At 42.9% G+C, this 17275-nt stretch overlaps 2 protein-coding genes across 3 annotated transcripts in view; one reads left to right on the top strand and one right to left on the bottom strand.

The window, feature by feature from the left end:
• Nucleotides 1-374: 374 nt before the first annotated feature.
• LOC139375739 (transcription initiation factor TFIID subunit 3-like) lies at nucleotides 375-13902 on the bottom strand. The gene is made up of 7 exons (XM_071117556.1): nucleotides 13542-13902; nucleotides 12563-12814; nucleotides 10460-12315; nucleotides 10250-10332; nucleotides 4384-4645; nucleotides 3036-3142; nucleotides 375-1403 (listed from the first exon to the last, which is right to left on the bottom strand). The coding sequence occupies exons 1-7, from the start codon at nucleotides 13705-13707 to the stop codon at nucleotides 1289-1291; spliced, it is 2841 nt and encodes a 946-aa protein (XP_070973657.1). The 5' UTR covers nucleotides 13708-13902; the 3' UTR covers nucleotides 375-1288.
• A 24-nt stretch (nucleotides 13903-13926) lies between these two features.
• Nucleotides 13927-17275, top strand: part of LOC139375749 (rab GDP dissociation inhibitor beta-like) — a 28752-nt gene continuing 25403 nt past the window's right edge. Inside the window, exons 1-2 of one of the 2 annotated variants that reach the window (XM_071117574.1) lie at nucleotides 13927-14132; nucleotides 15085-15192. In XM_071117574.1, coding sequence (XP_070973675.1) covers nucleotides 14118-14132; nucleotides 15085-15192 — 123 coding nt within the window. In that variant the 5' untranslated portion in view covers nucleotides 13927-14117. The remainder of the gene's footprint in view (nucleotides 14133-15084; nucleotides 15193-17275) is intronic. The other variant, XM_071117568.1, reaches the window with a different exon arrangement.

Genomic DNA, 17275 nt, shown 5'->3' with positions numbered 1-17275 from the left:
TATTCTTATTTAAAATAAAAGTGACTCCAAATTGACACAATACATTATTTACCATAGCTTTCTATAGGACACAACATAATCAGAAACACAGCCAAAACAAACTGTAAATGCATCTGACTCGCTTGTAGAGTCACAAGCTTTATGTAGTCATTGTGTGCTAGAAATACGGAAACAAATAGTCAACTTTTGACTAAATGTAATACACTATAAATTCTAATGGACGGACTAGATACGTAAAGTGCATTCATTTCTAAACGGTATAACAGATATGTATGAAAATACCCTCAAATAAAATAGGACATTCTGTCATCACCACGTATAAAATATTTGATCTCAAATCCAAAATGCTGGAGCATAGAGCCACATTAAAAGTCTTTCTCAATAAATACATAGGGGAGAATACATATTTTAGGATACTGCAGCAGAAAACCGAGAGGGGGGATTTTAAACAGAATCTGAATCTGTCATTCAGTTTGATATTATTGACCTCCTTTTATGTGACAATACTAGCCTGGTTCCCAGATGTGTTTGTGTTGTCTTGCTGTCTCCAACTCAAGACAATAGCCATCAGAATTGGCAAGAGAGCACACACAGATCTGGGACCAGGCTATGACATTACTAAGGTAAACAACAACAAGATGAATGTAGACTTCTCTCTATACCCTGTTCTCTTTGACAACACTGAACTCAACAATTATCTGTTTGAAGCCATGATGATTGAAAAGCATGATCTCCGTGACGACATTAGAGCACCTGAACATTCCTTCCTGAACGCTGGGCTCTCACATCAACAGGAGGCTGCGTCCTGATTATCTACCAAAGTGTGCAAGTGCACACTAAGAGATTGTTCAATCCATGAAAGGAACTGTGCAAGTGCACACTTGGGTAGATATCCATGATGTGGAGTGCTAGTGCCCACAGACAGAAGGGTAGAAAACCAGGACGCAGACTTAAAAGCACCCCCCTCCCCAAAACACTTTACAGAAGGGAGGGGAAGGAAGCGTCGTAACCATGGAACCCACAGAACGGCGGTTGGACATGTGCTGGTTAAAGAGTCTGTATTTCTTTGTTTCCTACAGTCATACACGGGCGCTATCATATCATTGGCTCATCATGTCATTAACTAAAGTCATCAGGAGGTGTGAATGTCTCATCTGTCACGTTTTCCCACTTGTCTTTCTTTCTTTGTTTACAGCAGTGGCCCGGAATGTTCCAAGAGGATGGCTTGAAGAAGCAGTCAGTCCAGCGAATGAACAGTCCTAAGTCCTATGTTTTTGCATAGTCTCTCTCAATGCACTTTGTGTTTCCTCTTCTTGTGTTTTTTGTCCTTTTTCTTGCCGGCACACTTCACACAAAACCACTGTTGGTCCTCGGGAGGGGCCGAGACCATCCCGACGCAAGGCCTGGGGGGAGAAAGATGGAATCAGTGAGTGAGTGATAAAAAGGAGGGAAGACGGAATGATCAAAAAGAGATGCATCGTAAGAGTAGATCAGCTTTCCACCGCGTAGCATACGTTGTATTCTTTAGGTTACAACCAGTCAATGTTCCAACTAGTCAACAGCATCAACTAGTCAATGTTCCTCACTATGGTTTTACAGTAATAACTAGTCAATGTTCCTCACTATGGTTTTACAGTAATAACTGGTCAATGCTCCTCACTATGGTTTTACAGTAATAACTAGTCAATGTTCCTCACTATGGTTTTACAGTAATAACTAGTCAATGTTCCTCACTATGGTTTTACAGTAATAACTAGTCAATGTTCCTCACTATGGTTCAACAGCAACAACTAGTCAATGTTCCAACTAGTCAACAACATCAACTAGTCAATGTTCCTCACTATGGTTCTACAACAACTAGTCAATGTTCCAACTAGTCAACAACATCAACTAGTCAATGTTCCTCACTATGGTTCTACAGCAACAACTAGTCAATGTTCCTCACTATGGTTCTACAACAACTAGTCAATGTTCCAACTAGTCAACAACATCAACTAGTCAATGTTCCTCACTATGGTTTTACAGTAATAACTAGTCAATGTTCCTCACTATGGTTCTACAGCAGCAACTAGTCAATCAATGTTCCTCACTATGGTTTTACAGCAATAACTAGTCAATGTTCCTCACTATGGTTCTACAGCAACAACTAGTCAATGTTCCTCACTATGGTTCTACAGCAACAACTAGTCAATGTTCCTCACTATGGTTCTACAGCAATAACTAGTCAATGTTCCTCACTATGGTTCTACAGTAATAACTAGTCAATGTTCCTCACTATGGTTTTACAGCAATAACTAGTCAATGTTCCTCACTATGGTTCTACAGTAATAACTAGTCAATGTTCCTCACTATGGTTTTACAGTAATAACTAGTCAATGTTCCTCACTATGGTTCTACAGTAATAACTAGTCAATGTTCCTCACTATGGTTCTACAGTAATAACTAGTCAATGTTCCTCACTATGGTTCTACAGTAATAACTAGTCAATGTTCCTCACTATGGTTCTACAGTAATAACTAGTCAATGTTCCTCACTATGGTTTTACAGCAATAACTAGTCAATGTTCCTCACGATGGTTTTACAGCAATAACTAGTCAATGTTCCTCACTATGGTTCTACAGCAACAACTAGTCAATGTTCCTCACTATGGTTCTACAGCAATAACTAGTCAATGTTCCTCACTATGGTTCTACAGTAATAACTAGTCAATGTTCCTCACTATGGTTCAACAGCAACAACTAGTCAATGTTCCAACTAGTCAACAACATCAACTAGTCAATGTTCCTCACTATGGTTCTACAGCAACAACTAGTCAATATCCAACTAGTCAATGTTCCTCACTATGGTTCTACAGCAGCAACTAGTCAATCAATGTTCCTCACTATGGTTCTACAACAACAACTAGTCAATGTTCCTCACTATGGTTCTACAGTAAATGAATTAATTAATCAATGGATGGATGAACAAACAAATTAACAAATTAATAAAATAAATGAATTAATGGCTGGATAAATGAATCCAAACCTCTCTCTTACCAGTGGTACCAGTCATCACAGTCATCACAGCCAATCATGGGACTGCCGTCGTCAGGCTTGTTACAGCCAGGACAGATCCAGACCTTATTTCCCCACTCATCACGGACCTACAGGGGAAACAACATTAGCAACAAGACACTCAGGAGTACAATAAGAATAGGCATTTATTATGTTTATTATGTATGCCTGTGTACACTGAGTGTACAAAACATTAGGAACATCTGCTCTTTCCTAGGTGAATCCAGGTGAAAGTAATGATCCCTTATTGATGTCACTTGTTAAATCCACTTCAATCCGTGTAGATGAAGGGGAAGAGACAAGTTAAGAATGATTTTTAAGCCTTGAGACAATTGAGACATGGATTGTCTGTGTGTACCATTCAGAGGGTGAATGGGCGAGACAAACGATTTAAGTGCCTTTGAACGGGGTATGGTAGTAGGTGCCAGGCAATTTGTGTCAAGAACTGCAACACTGCTCAACTATTTCCAGTGTGTATCAAGAATGGTCCACCACCCAAAGGACATCCAGCCAACTTGACACAACTGTGGGAGGCCAACTTGAGCCAGCATTGACATGGAATGCTTTTGACACCTTGTAGAGAGCCCTGACGAATGGAGGCTGTTCTGCTACAGGGGGTTCAACTCGATATTAGTGAGGTGTTCCTAATGTTTGGTATACACAGCGTATATCCATTACCTGCTAACTATCCGGAGCAATGGAGAACATGCTCAAGACTATGTATACTGCAGTTGTGCTTCTTCATTAAAAACAGATTTCAAAACACATAGGAGTAGAAAGACATATGTTTCCACTAACTTTAAGCATCAGCTGTCAGAGCAGCTTACCGATCATTGCACCTGTACACAGCCCATCTGTAAATAGCCCACCCAACTACCTCATCCTAATATTGTTTTTTTTTCTTATTTTTTTTTCTTCTCCTTTGCATCCTGGTATCTCTACTTGCACATTCATCTTCTACACATCTATCACTCCAGTGTTTAATTGCTAAGTTAAAATTATTTTGCCACTATGGCCTATTTATTGCCTTTTCCTCCCTAATCTTACTACATTTGCACTCACTGTATACATATTTTTCTACTGCGTTATTGACTGTACGTTTGTTTATTCCATGTGTAACTCTGTGTTGTTGCTGCTTTCCTTTATCTTGGCCAGGTCGCAGTTGTAAATGAGAACTTGTTCTCAACTGGCCTACCTGGTTAAATAAAGGTTAAATACATTTTTAAATATGGTTTAAAAAATGAGCTGTATATGAGTGATTAAGGGGGTCCCACAGGAAGACAGAATAGTCCGGAGAGATACATGAGTAATATAGTGGCATGGCACTCACCACATATGTCTTGACAGTTTCAGTGACCACGCTGCGTACACATGTTTTGCCGGAGGATGCGGGGGAGAGCATGGCAGGGGGAGGGCTGTCAGGGGGAAGATGGGATGCAGGGGGTGCCAACGAGGGTATTGGAGGGAGGATTGGAGGAGGTGGCGGCAGCTGAAGGCGATTGCCGGGTCCAGATTTGGTGGCGGGGGTCTTAGGAGCTGGCATCTTAGGCGGTGGCGGCGGCTCGGAATTCAAGACCACCTTGCTGATAACTCTGGAGATAGGCAGAAAGAGAGAGAGAAAAAGACGGAAGGCGAGAGAGAGAGAGAAGAAGAGAAAGAGACATCAGAACAGAGCCAATGAGAAACTTACTTCATGGGGGTCAAAATTATAGGCCCTGAACCACATAGGACCAGCCACAGCACTTGTTTTGTACATCTATGTATAATTACTCCTGTATCAGTGTGTGCTATACATGTTTGATGCAGCTGAATGCCTCGGCCAAATTAAGTTAAAGGTGCAATATGTAGAAATTGCTCCGCATTTCCTGGTTACTAAAAATCTAAAAGTTTGCTTAATTTCAATTTGTAACAAAAACAAGGAATGTATAGTGTAGATGATCATTGTACCATCTAAACCGCTGTGAAATCTATTTTCAATAACCAAAAATATTGTATTTTCAAATGTTTGAAGCTGGTGTGCAAAATCAAATGTAAAAAGACACGTGAAGCATAGAAATAGTGCCACGTAAAACAGATTTACCTACATACACCAGTCAATAGTTTGGACACACCTACTCATTCCAGGGATTTTCTTTAATTCTATTTATTTATTTTCTACATTGTAGAATAATAGTGAAGACATCAAAGCTATGAAATAACACATATAGAATCAAGTAGTAACCAAAAGTGTTAAATCAAAATCAATTTGAGATTCTTCAAAAGTTTTCAACCTTTGCCTTGATGACAACTTTGCACACTCTTGGCATTCTCTCAAACAACTTCATTAGGTAGTCACCTGGAATACATTTCAATTACCACGTGTTCCTTCTTAAAAAGTTCATTTGTGGAATTTCTTTCCTTCTAAATGAGTTTGAGCTTATCAGTTGTGTTGTGACAAGGTAGGGGTGGTATACAGAAGAGAACCCTATTTGGTAAAAGACCAAGTCCATATTATGGCAATAACAGAGAAAAGACAGTCCCTCATTACTTTAAGACATGAAGGTCAGTCAATATGGAAAATGTCAAGAACTTTGAAAGTTTCTTCAAGTGCAAAAACCATCGCAAAAACCATCAAGCGCTATGATGAAACTGGCCCTCATGAGGACCGCCACAGGAATGGCAGACCCAGAGGTACCTCTGCCGCAGAACTCACACTGGGAGGCTAAGTCGTTCATTAGAGTTACCAGCCTCAGATTTCACCCCAAATAAATGCTTCACAGAGTTCAAGTAAGAGACACATCTCAATATCAACTGTTCAGAGGAGACTGCGTGAATCAGGCCTTCATGGTCAATTTGCTGCAAAGAAACCACTACTAAAGGACACCATTAAGAAGAGACTTGCTTGGGCCAAGAAACACGAGCAATGGACATTAGACCGGTGGAAATCTGTCCTTTGGTCTGGAGTCCAAATTAGAGATTTTTGGTTCCAACCGCCGTGTCTTTGTGAGACGCCGAGTAGGTGAACGCATGATCTCGCATGTGTGGTTGCCACCGTGAAGCATGGAGGAGGCTTTGCTGGTAACACTGTCTGTGATTTATTTAGAATTCAAGGCACACATAACCAGCATGGCTACCACATAATTCTGCAACGATGACCTGGCCTCCACAATCACCTGACTTTAACCCAATTGAGATGGTCTAGGATAAGTTGGACTGCAGAGTGAAGGAAAAGCAGCCAACAAGTCCATGCGCTGAATACAACCTTACCGTGAAATACTTACTTACAAGCCCTTAACCAACAATGCAGTTCAAGAAACAGAGTTAAGAAAATATTTACTAAATTAACTAAAAGTATTTCTGTAACAAAACATTTTTTTTTAAAGTAAAAAAGTAACAAGAAAATAACATAACAATAATGAGGCTATATACTGGGGGTACCGGTACCGAGTCAATGTGCGGGTGTACAGGTTAGTCGAGGTCATTTCTAAAGTGGCTATGCATAGATAATAAACAACGAGTAGCAGCAGTGTAAAAACAAAGGGGGAGAAAAAGAGAAACTATTTACATTGATTTACAATGTAAATAGTCTGGGTAGCCATTTCATTAATTGTTCAGCAGTCTTATGGCTTGGGGGTAAAAGCTGTTAAGGACCCTTTTGGTTCCTAGACTTGGCGATCCGGTACCACTTGCCATGTGGTAGCAGAGAGAACAGTCTACGACTTGGATGACTGGAGTCTTAGACAATTTTTTGGGTCTTCCTCTGACGCCGCCTGGTATAGAAGTCCTGGATGTCAGGAAGCTTGGCCCCAGTGATGTACTGGGCCGTACGCACTACCCTCTGTTGCGCCTTACGGTCAGATGCTGAGCAGTTGCCATACCAGGCGTTGATGCACTCGATGGTGCAGCTGTAGAACCTTTTGAGGATCTGGGGACCCATGCCAAATCTTTTCAGTCTCCTGAGGGGTAAAAGGTGTTGTCGTGCTGTCTTCACAACTGTCTTGGTGTGTTTGGACCTTGATAGTTTGTTGGTGATGTGGACACCAAGGAACTTGAAACTCTCGACCCGCTCCACTTCAGCCCAGTCGATATTAATGGGGGCCTGTTCGGCCCTCCTTTTCCTGTAGTCCACGATCAGCTCCTTTGTCTTGCTCACATTGAGGGAAAGGTTGTTGTCTTGGCACCACACTGCCAGGTCTCTGACCACCTCCCTATAGGCCGTCTCATCCTTGTCGGTCACTGTTGTGTCGTCAGAAAACTTAATGATGTTGTTGGAGTTGTGTTTGGCCACAGTCGTGGGTGAACAGGGAGTACACGAGGGGACTATGGGGGGGGTCGACCGACTATGATTTTTCAACGCCGATACCGATTATTGGAGAACCAAAAAAGAACCAAATGTATTTTCAATAATGACAATTACAACAATACTGAATGAACACTTATTTTAACTTAATATAATACATCAATAAAATAAATGTAGCCTCAAATAAATAATGAAACATGTTCAATTTGGTTTAAATAATGCAAAAACAAAGTGTTGGAGAAGAAAGTAAGAGTGCAATATGTGCCATGTAAGAAAGCTAATGTTTAAGTTCCTTGCTCAGAACATGAGAACATATGAAAGTTGGTGGTTCCTTTTAACATGAGTCTTCAATATTCCCAGGTAAGAAGTTTTAGGTTGTAGTTATTATAGGAATTATAGGACTATTTCCCTCTATACCATTTGTATTTCATTAACCTTTGACTATTGGATGTTCTTATAGGCACTTTAGTATTGCCAGTGTAACAGTTTAGCTTCCGTCCTCTCCTCGCTCCTCCCTGGACTCGAACCAGGAACACAACGACAACAGCCACCCTCGAAGCAGCATTACCCACGCAGAGCAAGGGAAACAACCACCCCAAGGCTCAGAGCGAGTGACGTTTGAAACGCTATTAGCGCGCGCTAACTAGCCAGTCATTTCACTTCGGTTACACCAGCCTCATCTCGGGAGTTGATAGGCTTGGAGTCTTAAACAGCGCAATGCTTGACGCACAACGAAGAGCTGCTGGCAAAACGCACGAAAGTGCTGTTTGAATGAATGTTTACGCACCTGCTTCTGCCTACCACCACTCAGTCAGATACTTAGATACTTGTATACTCAGTCAGATTATACACAACGCAGGACCCGCTAGATAATATCTAGTAATATCATCAACCATGTGTAGTTAACTAGTGATTATGATTGATTGATTGTTTTTTTATAAGATAAGTTTAATGCTAGCTAGCAACTTACCTTGGCTTGCTGCATTCGCGTAACAGGCAGTCTCCTTGTGGAGTGCGTTGGACTAGTTAACTGTAAGGTTGCAAGATTGGATACCCCGAGATGACAAGGGGAAAATCTGTTGTTCTGCGCCTGAACGAGGCAGGTAACCCACCATTCCTAAGCCGTCATTGAAAATAAGAATGTGTTCTTAATTGACTTGCCTAGTTAAATAAAGATGTAAAAAAAACATATTTTTTTAAAGAATCGGCAAAATCGGTGTCCAGAAATACTGATTTCCGATTGTTATGAAAACTTGAAATTGGCCCTAATTAATCGGCCATTCAGATTAATCGGTCAACCTCTACTATGCATGCACCCCTGAGGGGCCCCAGTGTTGAGGATCAGCGTGACAGATGTGTAGTTGCCTACCCTTACCAGCTAGGGTCCTTAGCTTAGTGATGAGCTTTGTGGGCACTATGGTGTCGAATGCTAATTAATCTGTAGTCAGTGAACCTCGTAGGTGTTCCTTTTGTCCAGGTGGGAAAGGTATGTGAATTGGAGTGGTCTTAGGGTTTCTGGCATGATGGTGTTGATGTGAGCCATGACCAGCCTTTCAAAACACTTCATGGCTACCGACGTAAATGGGGCGGCAGGTAGCCTAGTGGTTAGAGCGATGGACTAGTAAGGTTGCAAAATCGAATCCCCGAGCTGACAAGGTAAAACAAATCCATTGTTCAGGCAGTTAACCCACTGTTCCTAGGCCATCATTGAAAATAAGAATTTGTTCTTAACTGACTTGCCTAGTTAAATGAAGGTAAAATTAAAAAAAATGCTATGGGGCAGTAGTCGAAAAGAGTCTGCTACGAAAAGAGTCTGCTACGAAAAGAGTCTGCTACGAAAAGAGTCTGCTACGGGGCAGTAATCATTTAGCAGGTTACCTTCGCCTTCTTGGGCACAGTGACTATGGTGGACTGCTTTGAAACATGTAGGTATTACAGACTCGGTCAGGGAGAGGTTGAAAATGTCAGTGTAGACACTTGCCAGTTGGTCCGCGCATGCTTTGAGTACTGTCCGTCCTGGTAATCCGCCTGGCCCCGTGGTTTTGTGAATGTTGACCTGTTTAAAGGTCTTGGCTACGGAGAGAGTGATCACACAGTCGTTCAAGACAGCTGGTGCTCTCATCCGTACTTCAGTGTTGCTTGTCTCGAAGCGAGCATAAAAGGGATTTAGCTCATCCGGTAGGCTCGCGTCACTGGGCAGCTCACGGCTGAGTTTCTCTTTGTAGTGCTCAGCATATGTGGGAACTCCTTCAAGACTGTTGGAAAAGCATTCCAGGTGAAGCTGGTTGAGAGAATGCCAAGAATGTGCAAAGCTGTTATCAAGGCAAAGGGTGGCTACTTTGAAGAATCTAAAATATATTTTGATTTGTTTAACACTTTTTTGGTTACATGATGATTCCATTTGTGTTATTTCATAGTTTTGATGTCTTCACTATTATTCTACAATGTAGAAAAAAGTGAAAATAAAGAAAAACCCTTGAATGACTAGGTGTGTCCAAACTTTTGACTGGTACTGTCCAATGACGCTCTGACATATATGTATATATATTCTTAATCCATGTATTACTTATATTTAGGTGTATTTTGGAGTACATGTTGTGAAACTGTTAGATATTACTTGTTAGATATTACTGCACTGTCGGAGCTAGAAGCACAAGCATTTCGCTACACTCGCAATAACATCTGCTAAACACGTGTATGACCAATAAATTTGAATTGATTTCTGTCTAAAAAAATATATATATTAAAAACCTGTTTTCACTTTGTAACTATGGGGTATTGTGTGTAGACTGATGAGGATTTGTTTTTATTTAATAGAATAAGACTGTAACGTAACAAAAAGTGAAAAATGTCAAGGGGTCTGAATACTTTCTGAATGGACTATTAAAGTTGTATTGATTTGAATTGAGAAACTTACATTTTGTCCTGTCCAGCCCCCACCCTCAGGGTCAGCCTGGGGATGACAGGAGACGGGACAGTCACTGGAGTCTCCACCCTCACCTGGAACAGTGGGGAAAAGAAGAAGGAGCAACGTTGTTATTGTGTGTGTGTGTGTGTGCATAAGATGCTTCACTAATGTTTTATAAAACGCTACACTACAAACCAATCCTGGGAAAAGACAAGTTACCTTTTCTAGTCTGATCTTCTCTTTTTCCTTCTCTCGCTTCTCCTTCTCTTTCTTCTTCTCCTCTTTATCTCTCTCCTTCTCCTTTTCCTTCTCCTTCTCCTTCTCCTTGTCTTTATCTTTCTTCTTCTTCTTCTCCTTCTTGTCTTTCTTCTTGTCCTTCTCCTTGCTCTTCACATCCTTGTCCTGGAGGATGGGGGGAAGAGGGGGCAACATCGAGGGGATGCGGAGACACGTCGACGGGCTGAACAGGACAGGCATGTCACTCAAACTGAACGGGGTGAGGGAGGATATCTTCTGCCTGTCCTTGCCCTTCTCCCGCTTGTCTTTGTCCTTCTTGCTCTTCTCCTTGTCCTTCTTCTTGTCTTTGTGTTTGTCCTTCTCCTTCTTGCCGCTGCCATCCCCTCCACCGCGGGACTTGATCTTGATCATGGAGCCCTCCGGACTGCCAAACCCTGACATCTGACCCTGGAAGTGTTCCCTGAGGTCGTCCTTGTTTCCAAGGTCCTTCCATGGTATCTTAGCCTCTTTGGAGAAAGAATCTTTGCTCTTGTCCCTGTTCTTATCCTTGTTCTTCTCTTTCATCTTCCCCCTGTCCTTATCCCTCTCTTTATCTTTCGGTTTCTCTCCTTTCTCCTTCTTCTTCATCTTTGTCTTGAGCTCCTTCTTCAGTTTCTTCTTGATGTCAGCCGAGGAGACGAGTTTGTTCTTCTCCTGGAACATCTTGAGGAGGGGCTCCGGCGTCGGGGGTGAGGCGGACGCTGAGGAGAGGTACGATTCGTCCTGGGGCTGTCCTGCTGAGGGATCCCCCTGGTTTACCTTGCGTATGACCTCGTTGATGGAGTCGTCCATGGTCCAGCTCCCGGGGCCGCCACCTGCGTTGAGGTGTAGTGGCGTGGACAGGTCTTTAGCCATGGTGTTGGCTCCCAGTGAGAGCTTAGGCATTCCTCCTGGCTCCATGATAGTGAGCCTGCGGGGAGAGGAGAAGCCATCGTTCTCCGACTCGCAGCCCGACGAGAAGGCGAAGGGGTCGGGCTCCCGCTCGGCGCATGCCCTGGCGATCACAGTGTCGATGGAGTCGTCGATATCGGCGTTGTTGGTGCCAGGTTCGACGAGTTTACTAGAGACGAAACCTGCAAGCTCGTGGTCCTCTAGGCTCTGCACGTGGATATTCTCCTTCCCCATCCTCTCACTGAGGGCTGACAGGGGCAGCCTCTGTAGGCCAAGGACCTGAGCCTCAGACTTGCCCTGGGGGTGAGACCCAGACTTGGCTCCAGAGCCTATCTTGGGGCTCTTGGGACTTTTAGGGCTCTTGGTCCGGCAAGGTGACTTTTTCCTTTCCTTGGAAGATTTGGGCGAGCGGATGGGGCTGCCTGACATAGCCCCACCAGCGTTGACCCCCTTGGGGGACTTAGTCCGTGGCCTGCTGGGGGATGAGCCCTTGGGCCCTTTGCGGCTTTGACTGCCATGTGACTTATGATCTGAGTGTCTCCCGGGGGTCACCGGCTGGGGTCTGAACGACATTGGAGGCCCAGGTGTCTCAGGGGACATAGACATTGAACCCAGGCTGTCGTGAGAGTGGGAGGCCATCATGCCTGGAGGAACACGCTGGGGGTTGAGGGAGGTGAGGGGCTCCCTGGGCTCCATGCTCCAGTCGGGGCTGAAGCCAGAGTGCATGCGAGGCCTCTTGGAGGTGGGCATCATACCCATGGCGGCGTCGGGGCTGTCCAGGTGTCTCTTCACAGGGTGGTTCTCATCGTTCACCGCCTCGTCATCATCCATATCCTCGTCGGTATCGTCCAGCGGGACCTGCATGGCCTCAGCAGAGGTGCCCATGTCAGCCAGGGCTTCCTCCTCTTCTGCAGTTGAGAAAGAGAGAGAGATATAATACTGAGTTAAATCAATCACTAAATCTTCTAGGGTCTGATTGGCATTGAATTAAAGGTCAAGGATAAAAACATTATCTGTTTGACAAAACCCCATAAACACACAAATACAGAAGCATCCTCTCCCCATCACTCCCTATCTCACAACATTCTCCACGCACAACTGTTCTCCATAGAGGTAAGTTGTGTAACACAAACACACACAATGCTACAGCCTTACCTTCCTGTAGTGAGACCAAGGGTGGCATATAATCTGGAATGTAGTCCTTCCTCTCCTCTGCGTCCCACCGGACCCCCACTCCAGGCTGAGGGAACTGCAGCACGTTGTTCTTGCTGAGGGGGAAGAGGGGCGTCTGCTGGGCGAACCCTACGGGCTCCAGGTTGTGGACATAGTCCTCCAGCTCAGATAGACTCACCCCCAGCAGCCTAAATGCCTGGCCTACGTCATCCAGCACCGGGTCTGTTCTCCCATCTAGGAACAGACAGGAGAATGCATGAGACATCAAAACGAAAGGCCTTCTTTTACATGCATCTTCCTAAGGGTCAAACCCAAGGGGTGAGACTGAATGGACAACAAGGATCATACCATACCAGGACTTGTCTGCATACAGTATTTCCTTTGTCAAACAGATCCTCCTCTTTCTTAAATCCTGGTTTGATTGAGCCAAAATGAAGATATCCTAAACCATTAGCTGTTATGTCTTCAGCAAATAGTTGCTTTTCTGTCATTTCATCCTGTACAATTATTGACAAACCTACTACATTTATAGGACAGTATTTTCTTAAAAGCCATTCTAAAATGAGATACCACACTGTTTTCCTTCTCTGCCATGTTGAACACTCCCCTGTGTTGACATCTGAGCTAACCATGTCGGACACAGCATGACAGGTTTTTAGAGAAACACAAATACACATGGCCAAAACATACACAATTAAGCTAACAGCTACATACATGCAATACTTAGAAAATGTATACTCGCAAACACAACAAAGTCTGGTCATTGATTACATAATGTGGCTTACTAACATAGTTGGTTAGCAGCTTGGTTATGTTTACTGAAAATGTATATTATTAGAACTAACGTTAGGCCTCGGTTGGAGGGGGCGCTTAGTCACAGAGCCGGGAATAAACAACGTGACTCAATAACTAGCCAGATCACTTTCACTTCAAGTAGACATTTCAGAAATACAGTACTTACAGAGCTCCGAATATCGATGACAACCCCTGGCCAACTGCTGGATATATCTGTGCAGAACATCGGAAAGCAGGTCGCAGGCGGTGAGCTGCACCGCATCCCAGCCCAACGCTTGGCAGATCTGCGCCACCGACACACGCAGCAGCGAGCGGGCATAGCTCTCGCACATCACGCTGACTTTAGTGACGGTCGTGGCTTCGTCAATCCCTACTATAGAACATCTTCCTGGTCTTCATGATGCATGAAATACATGCAGGTCGCGAACAAAACGCTCGATGAGGGTTAATTTTGACATCTATTCGAGTAAATATGTTGGCGGTCTTGTCAGAGCCGCCATCTTGTTTCCACCGACAAAACCATCGATTTGACATGCGCAAAAACATGGGACAACCCACAGAAGAAAGGTACGTTCGCAGGGATCATTACCTACGCTGCGCAGCCGGAAAACTTTTCAAATACCAAACAGCCATTCCATTTTCACTGACATAAATAACCGTAGGAATAAAGTAAAGAAGGACACTCAGCTATGGATGAAGAATATGATGTTATCGTTCTCGGTACCGGGTTAACGGTGAGAAAATGGACAAAGCAATAGTACGAACTTCCAATAGTCGAAGCATGCTCATGCATGACATGTCACAGTTAGGTGTGTAGGCTAATCTGTAGGCTAATGTCATGGCTAACTAGTGCTAAATGAGCTTGCTTTCTGTTTAGTTAGATATCCATTTTAAGTTATTTTCAGAAATGTGTCTACTTTGTTTTTCAGTAGTGTTATCTGTGTGTGTTGATACTTTCCACAGTCTACAACAAGTGACAGCTCACGTACAATAACTAGTATTTCCTGTTATTTTCAACTAGAGTAAAATCACAGAACAATGAGACAGATATTTCACAGGATGTATAAATGTGAAGCATCCGCTTGGCGTCTCCACTCACTACCAAATATGGCAGTGAGAGGAAGCCCACTGGCGGGCAGTGGGAGGAGATGGATTTTGGCCGACATTCTGCAAATTCTTATCGACAAAAACATTTGATCTCAATACAGTTTTCTGTAGCCAAAATTAAATATGCTATGAACATAGTGGACCAAGGTTTGTAGACTTTACCCTTTGTGGACGTTTTTATTTTATTTTAATTATTGTTGTTTAGAAGGAACGCAAAGGCGAAATGAGCTATTAAGCGTTCCCTAACGGAAATATGCAGATGATGGTAGAACGCGCCAATAGGATTTCGCTCACACGTCCCTGACTCTTCACCCCTCCTTGCTTGTTCTGCCCACTATGGCTCACGTGTTCACATTGGAAACGACAGGCTGTGGTCTCTTGGTTTAGTTATAAAAAAAATCTTTGGTAAAATGTAGCTAACGTTAGCTAGTTGGCTACACTAGCTAGCTAATAGTAGCCAGTTTAGCTAGTTGTGGTGTTAGCTGTTATACTGTTTACATTGTTCTTTAAACATCTGTCTAAAACATAAAATATCACTTTTATAAAAAAAAAAATTGTTTAACGAATTTACCTGTCTGACTTCTATCTATTTATTTCCTAAGGAATGCATTCTGTCTGGCATTATGTCAGTAAAGGGGAAGAAGGTGCTTCATATGGACAGGAACTCGTACTATGGAGCAGAGAGCGCTTCCATCACACCACTGGAAGACGTAAGCGAAGGCACACAAGATGACCATTTTCATGCTATCATGCCTGTCCTGTTTTTCTTTTGGTCAAGCCTTAACTAGGCCAGCCCAGTAATTGGCTCAACTCAGATCAGTAGTGTGGAAAGGGTATTAACCTGGGCTGTATTCATTATTCGAATTCCGTTGCAAAACGTTTCATCCTTTGCAAAACGTTTTGCAATGGATACCGTTTACCATTTACTCTAGAACCCAATCGGAACCAAACGGGGAGGGACCTACCTGAATTTGTCCAATATAAACTTGTTTTCCCGTTGCAAAACGTTTTCTGTTTGTAGTAAACCAAATGTTTTGTAACGGAATCCAACTAATGAATACACACCAGTGGTTCTAAAACAGCCCACATCATGTGGTGCTATCTCACAAATATAGAGTTACATGTTCTATTATCTATGTTGTCACACAGATATAGAGTAAGTGACATGTTATGTTATCTATGCTGTCACATTTCATTATTATAGTTGAGGCACAGCTGAGTTTGAGATACTCAAAAACTGACACCACTGTTTTACTGTCAAAGAAATTAAGTAATCAAATCCAAGTTTATTTGTCACGTGCGCCGAATACAACAGGTGTAGAAGACCTTACAGTGAAATGCTGAATACAACAGGTGTAGTAGACCTGACAGTGAAATGCTGAATACAACAGGTGTAGTAGACCTTACAGTGAAATGCTGAATACAACAGGTGTAGTAGACCTTACAGTGAAATGCTGAATACAACAGGTGTAGTAGACCTTACAGTGACATGCTGAATACAACAGCTGTAGTAGACCTTACAGTGAAATGCTGAATACAACAGGTGTAGTAGACCTTAATGTGAAATGCTGAATACAACAGGTGTAGTAGACCTTACAGTGCAATGCCGAATACAACAGGTGTAGTAGACCTTACAGTGCAATGCTGAATACAACAGGTGTAGTAGACCTTACAGTGAAATGCTGAATACAACAGGTGTAGTAGACCTTACAGTGAAATGCTGAATACAACAGGTGTAGTAGACCTTACAGTGAAATGCTGAATACAACAGGTGTAGTAGACCTTACAGTGCAATGCCGAATACAACAGGTGTAGTAGACCTTACAGTGAAATGCCGAATACAACAGGTGTAGTAGACCTTACAGTGCAATGCCGAATACAACAGGTGTAGTAGACCTTACAGTGCAATGCCGAATACAACAGGTGTAGTAGACCTTACAGTGCAATGCTGAATACAACAGGTGTAGTAGACCTTACAGTGAAATGCCGAATACAACAGGTGTAGTAGACCTTACAGTGCAATGCCGAATACAACAGGTGTAGTAGACCTTACAGTGCAATGCTGAATACAACAGGTGTAGTAGACCTTACAGTGAAATGCTGAATACAACAGGTGTAGTAGACCTTACAGTGAAATGCTGAATACAACAGGTGTAGTAGACCTGACAGTGAAATGCTGAATACAACAGGTGTAGTAGACCTCACAGTGAAATGCTGAATACAACAGGTGTAGTAGACCTCACAGTGAAATGCTGAATACAACAGGTGTAGTAGACCTTACAGTGAAATGCCGAATACAACAGGTGTAGTAGACCTCACAGTGAAATGCTGAATACAACAGGTGTAGTAGACCTCACAGTGAAATGCTGAATACAACAGGTGTAGGTAGACCTTACAGTGAAATGCTGAATACAACAGGTGTAGTAGACCTCACAGTGAAATGCTGAATACAACAGGTGTAGTAGACCTTACAGTGAAATGCCGAATACAACAGGTGTAGTAGACCTTACAGTGCAATGCTGAATACAACAGGTGTAGTAGACCTTACAGTGAAATGCTGAATACAACAGGTGTAGTAGACCTCACAGTGAAATGCTGAATACAACAGGTGTAGTAGACCTTACAGTGAAATGCCGAATACAACAGGTGTAGTAGACCTTACAGTGCAATGCTGAATACAACAGGTGTAGTAGACCTTACAGTGAAATGCTGAATACAACAGGTGTAGTAGACCTTACAGTGCAATGCTGAATACAACAGGTGTAGTAGACCTTACAGTGAAATGCTGAATAC

Source organism: Oncorhynchus clarkii, chromosome 2, assembly GCF_045791955.1.
Source record: "Oncorhynchus clarkii lewisi isolate Uvic-CL-2024 chromosome 2, UVic_Ocla_1.0, whole genome shotgun sequence".
NCBI lineage: Eukaryota > Metazoa > Chordata > Actinopteri > Salmoniformes > Salmonidae > Oncorhynchus > Oncorhynchus clarkii.
This window is presented reverse-complemented; position numbering and strand designations above follow the sequence as displayed.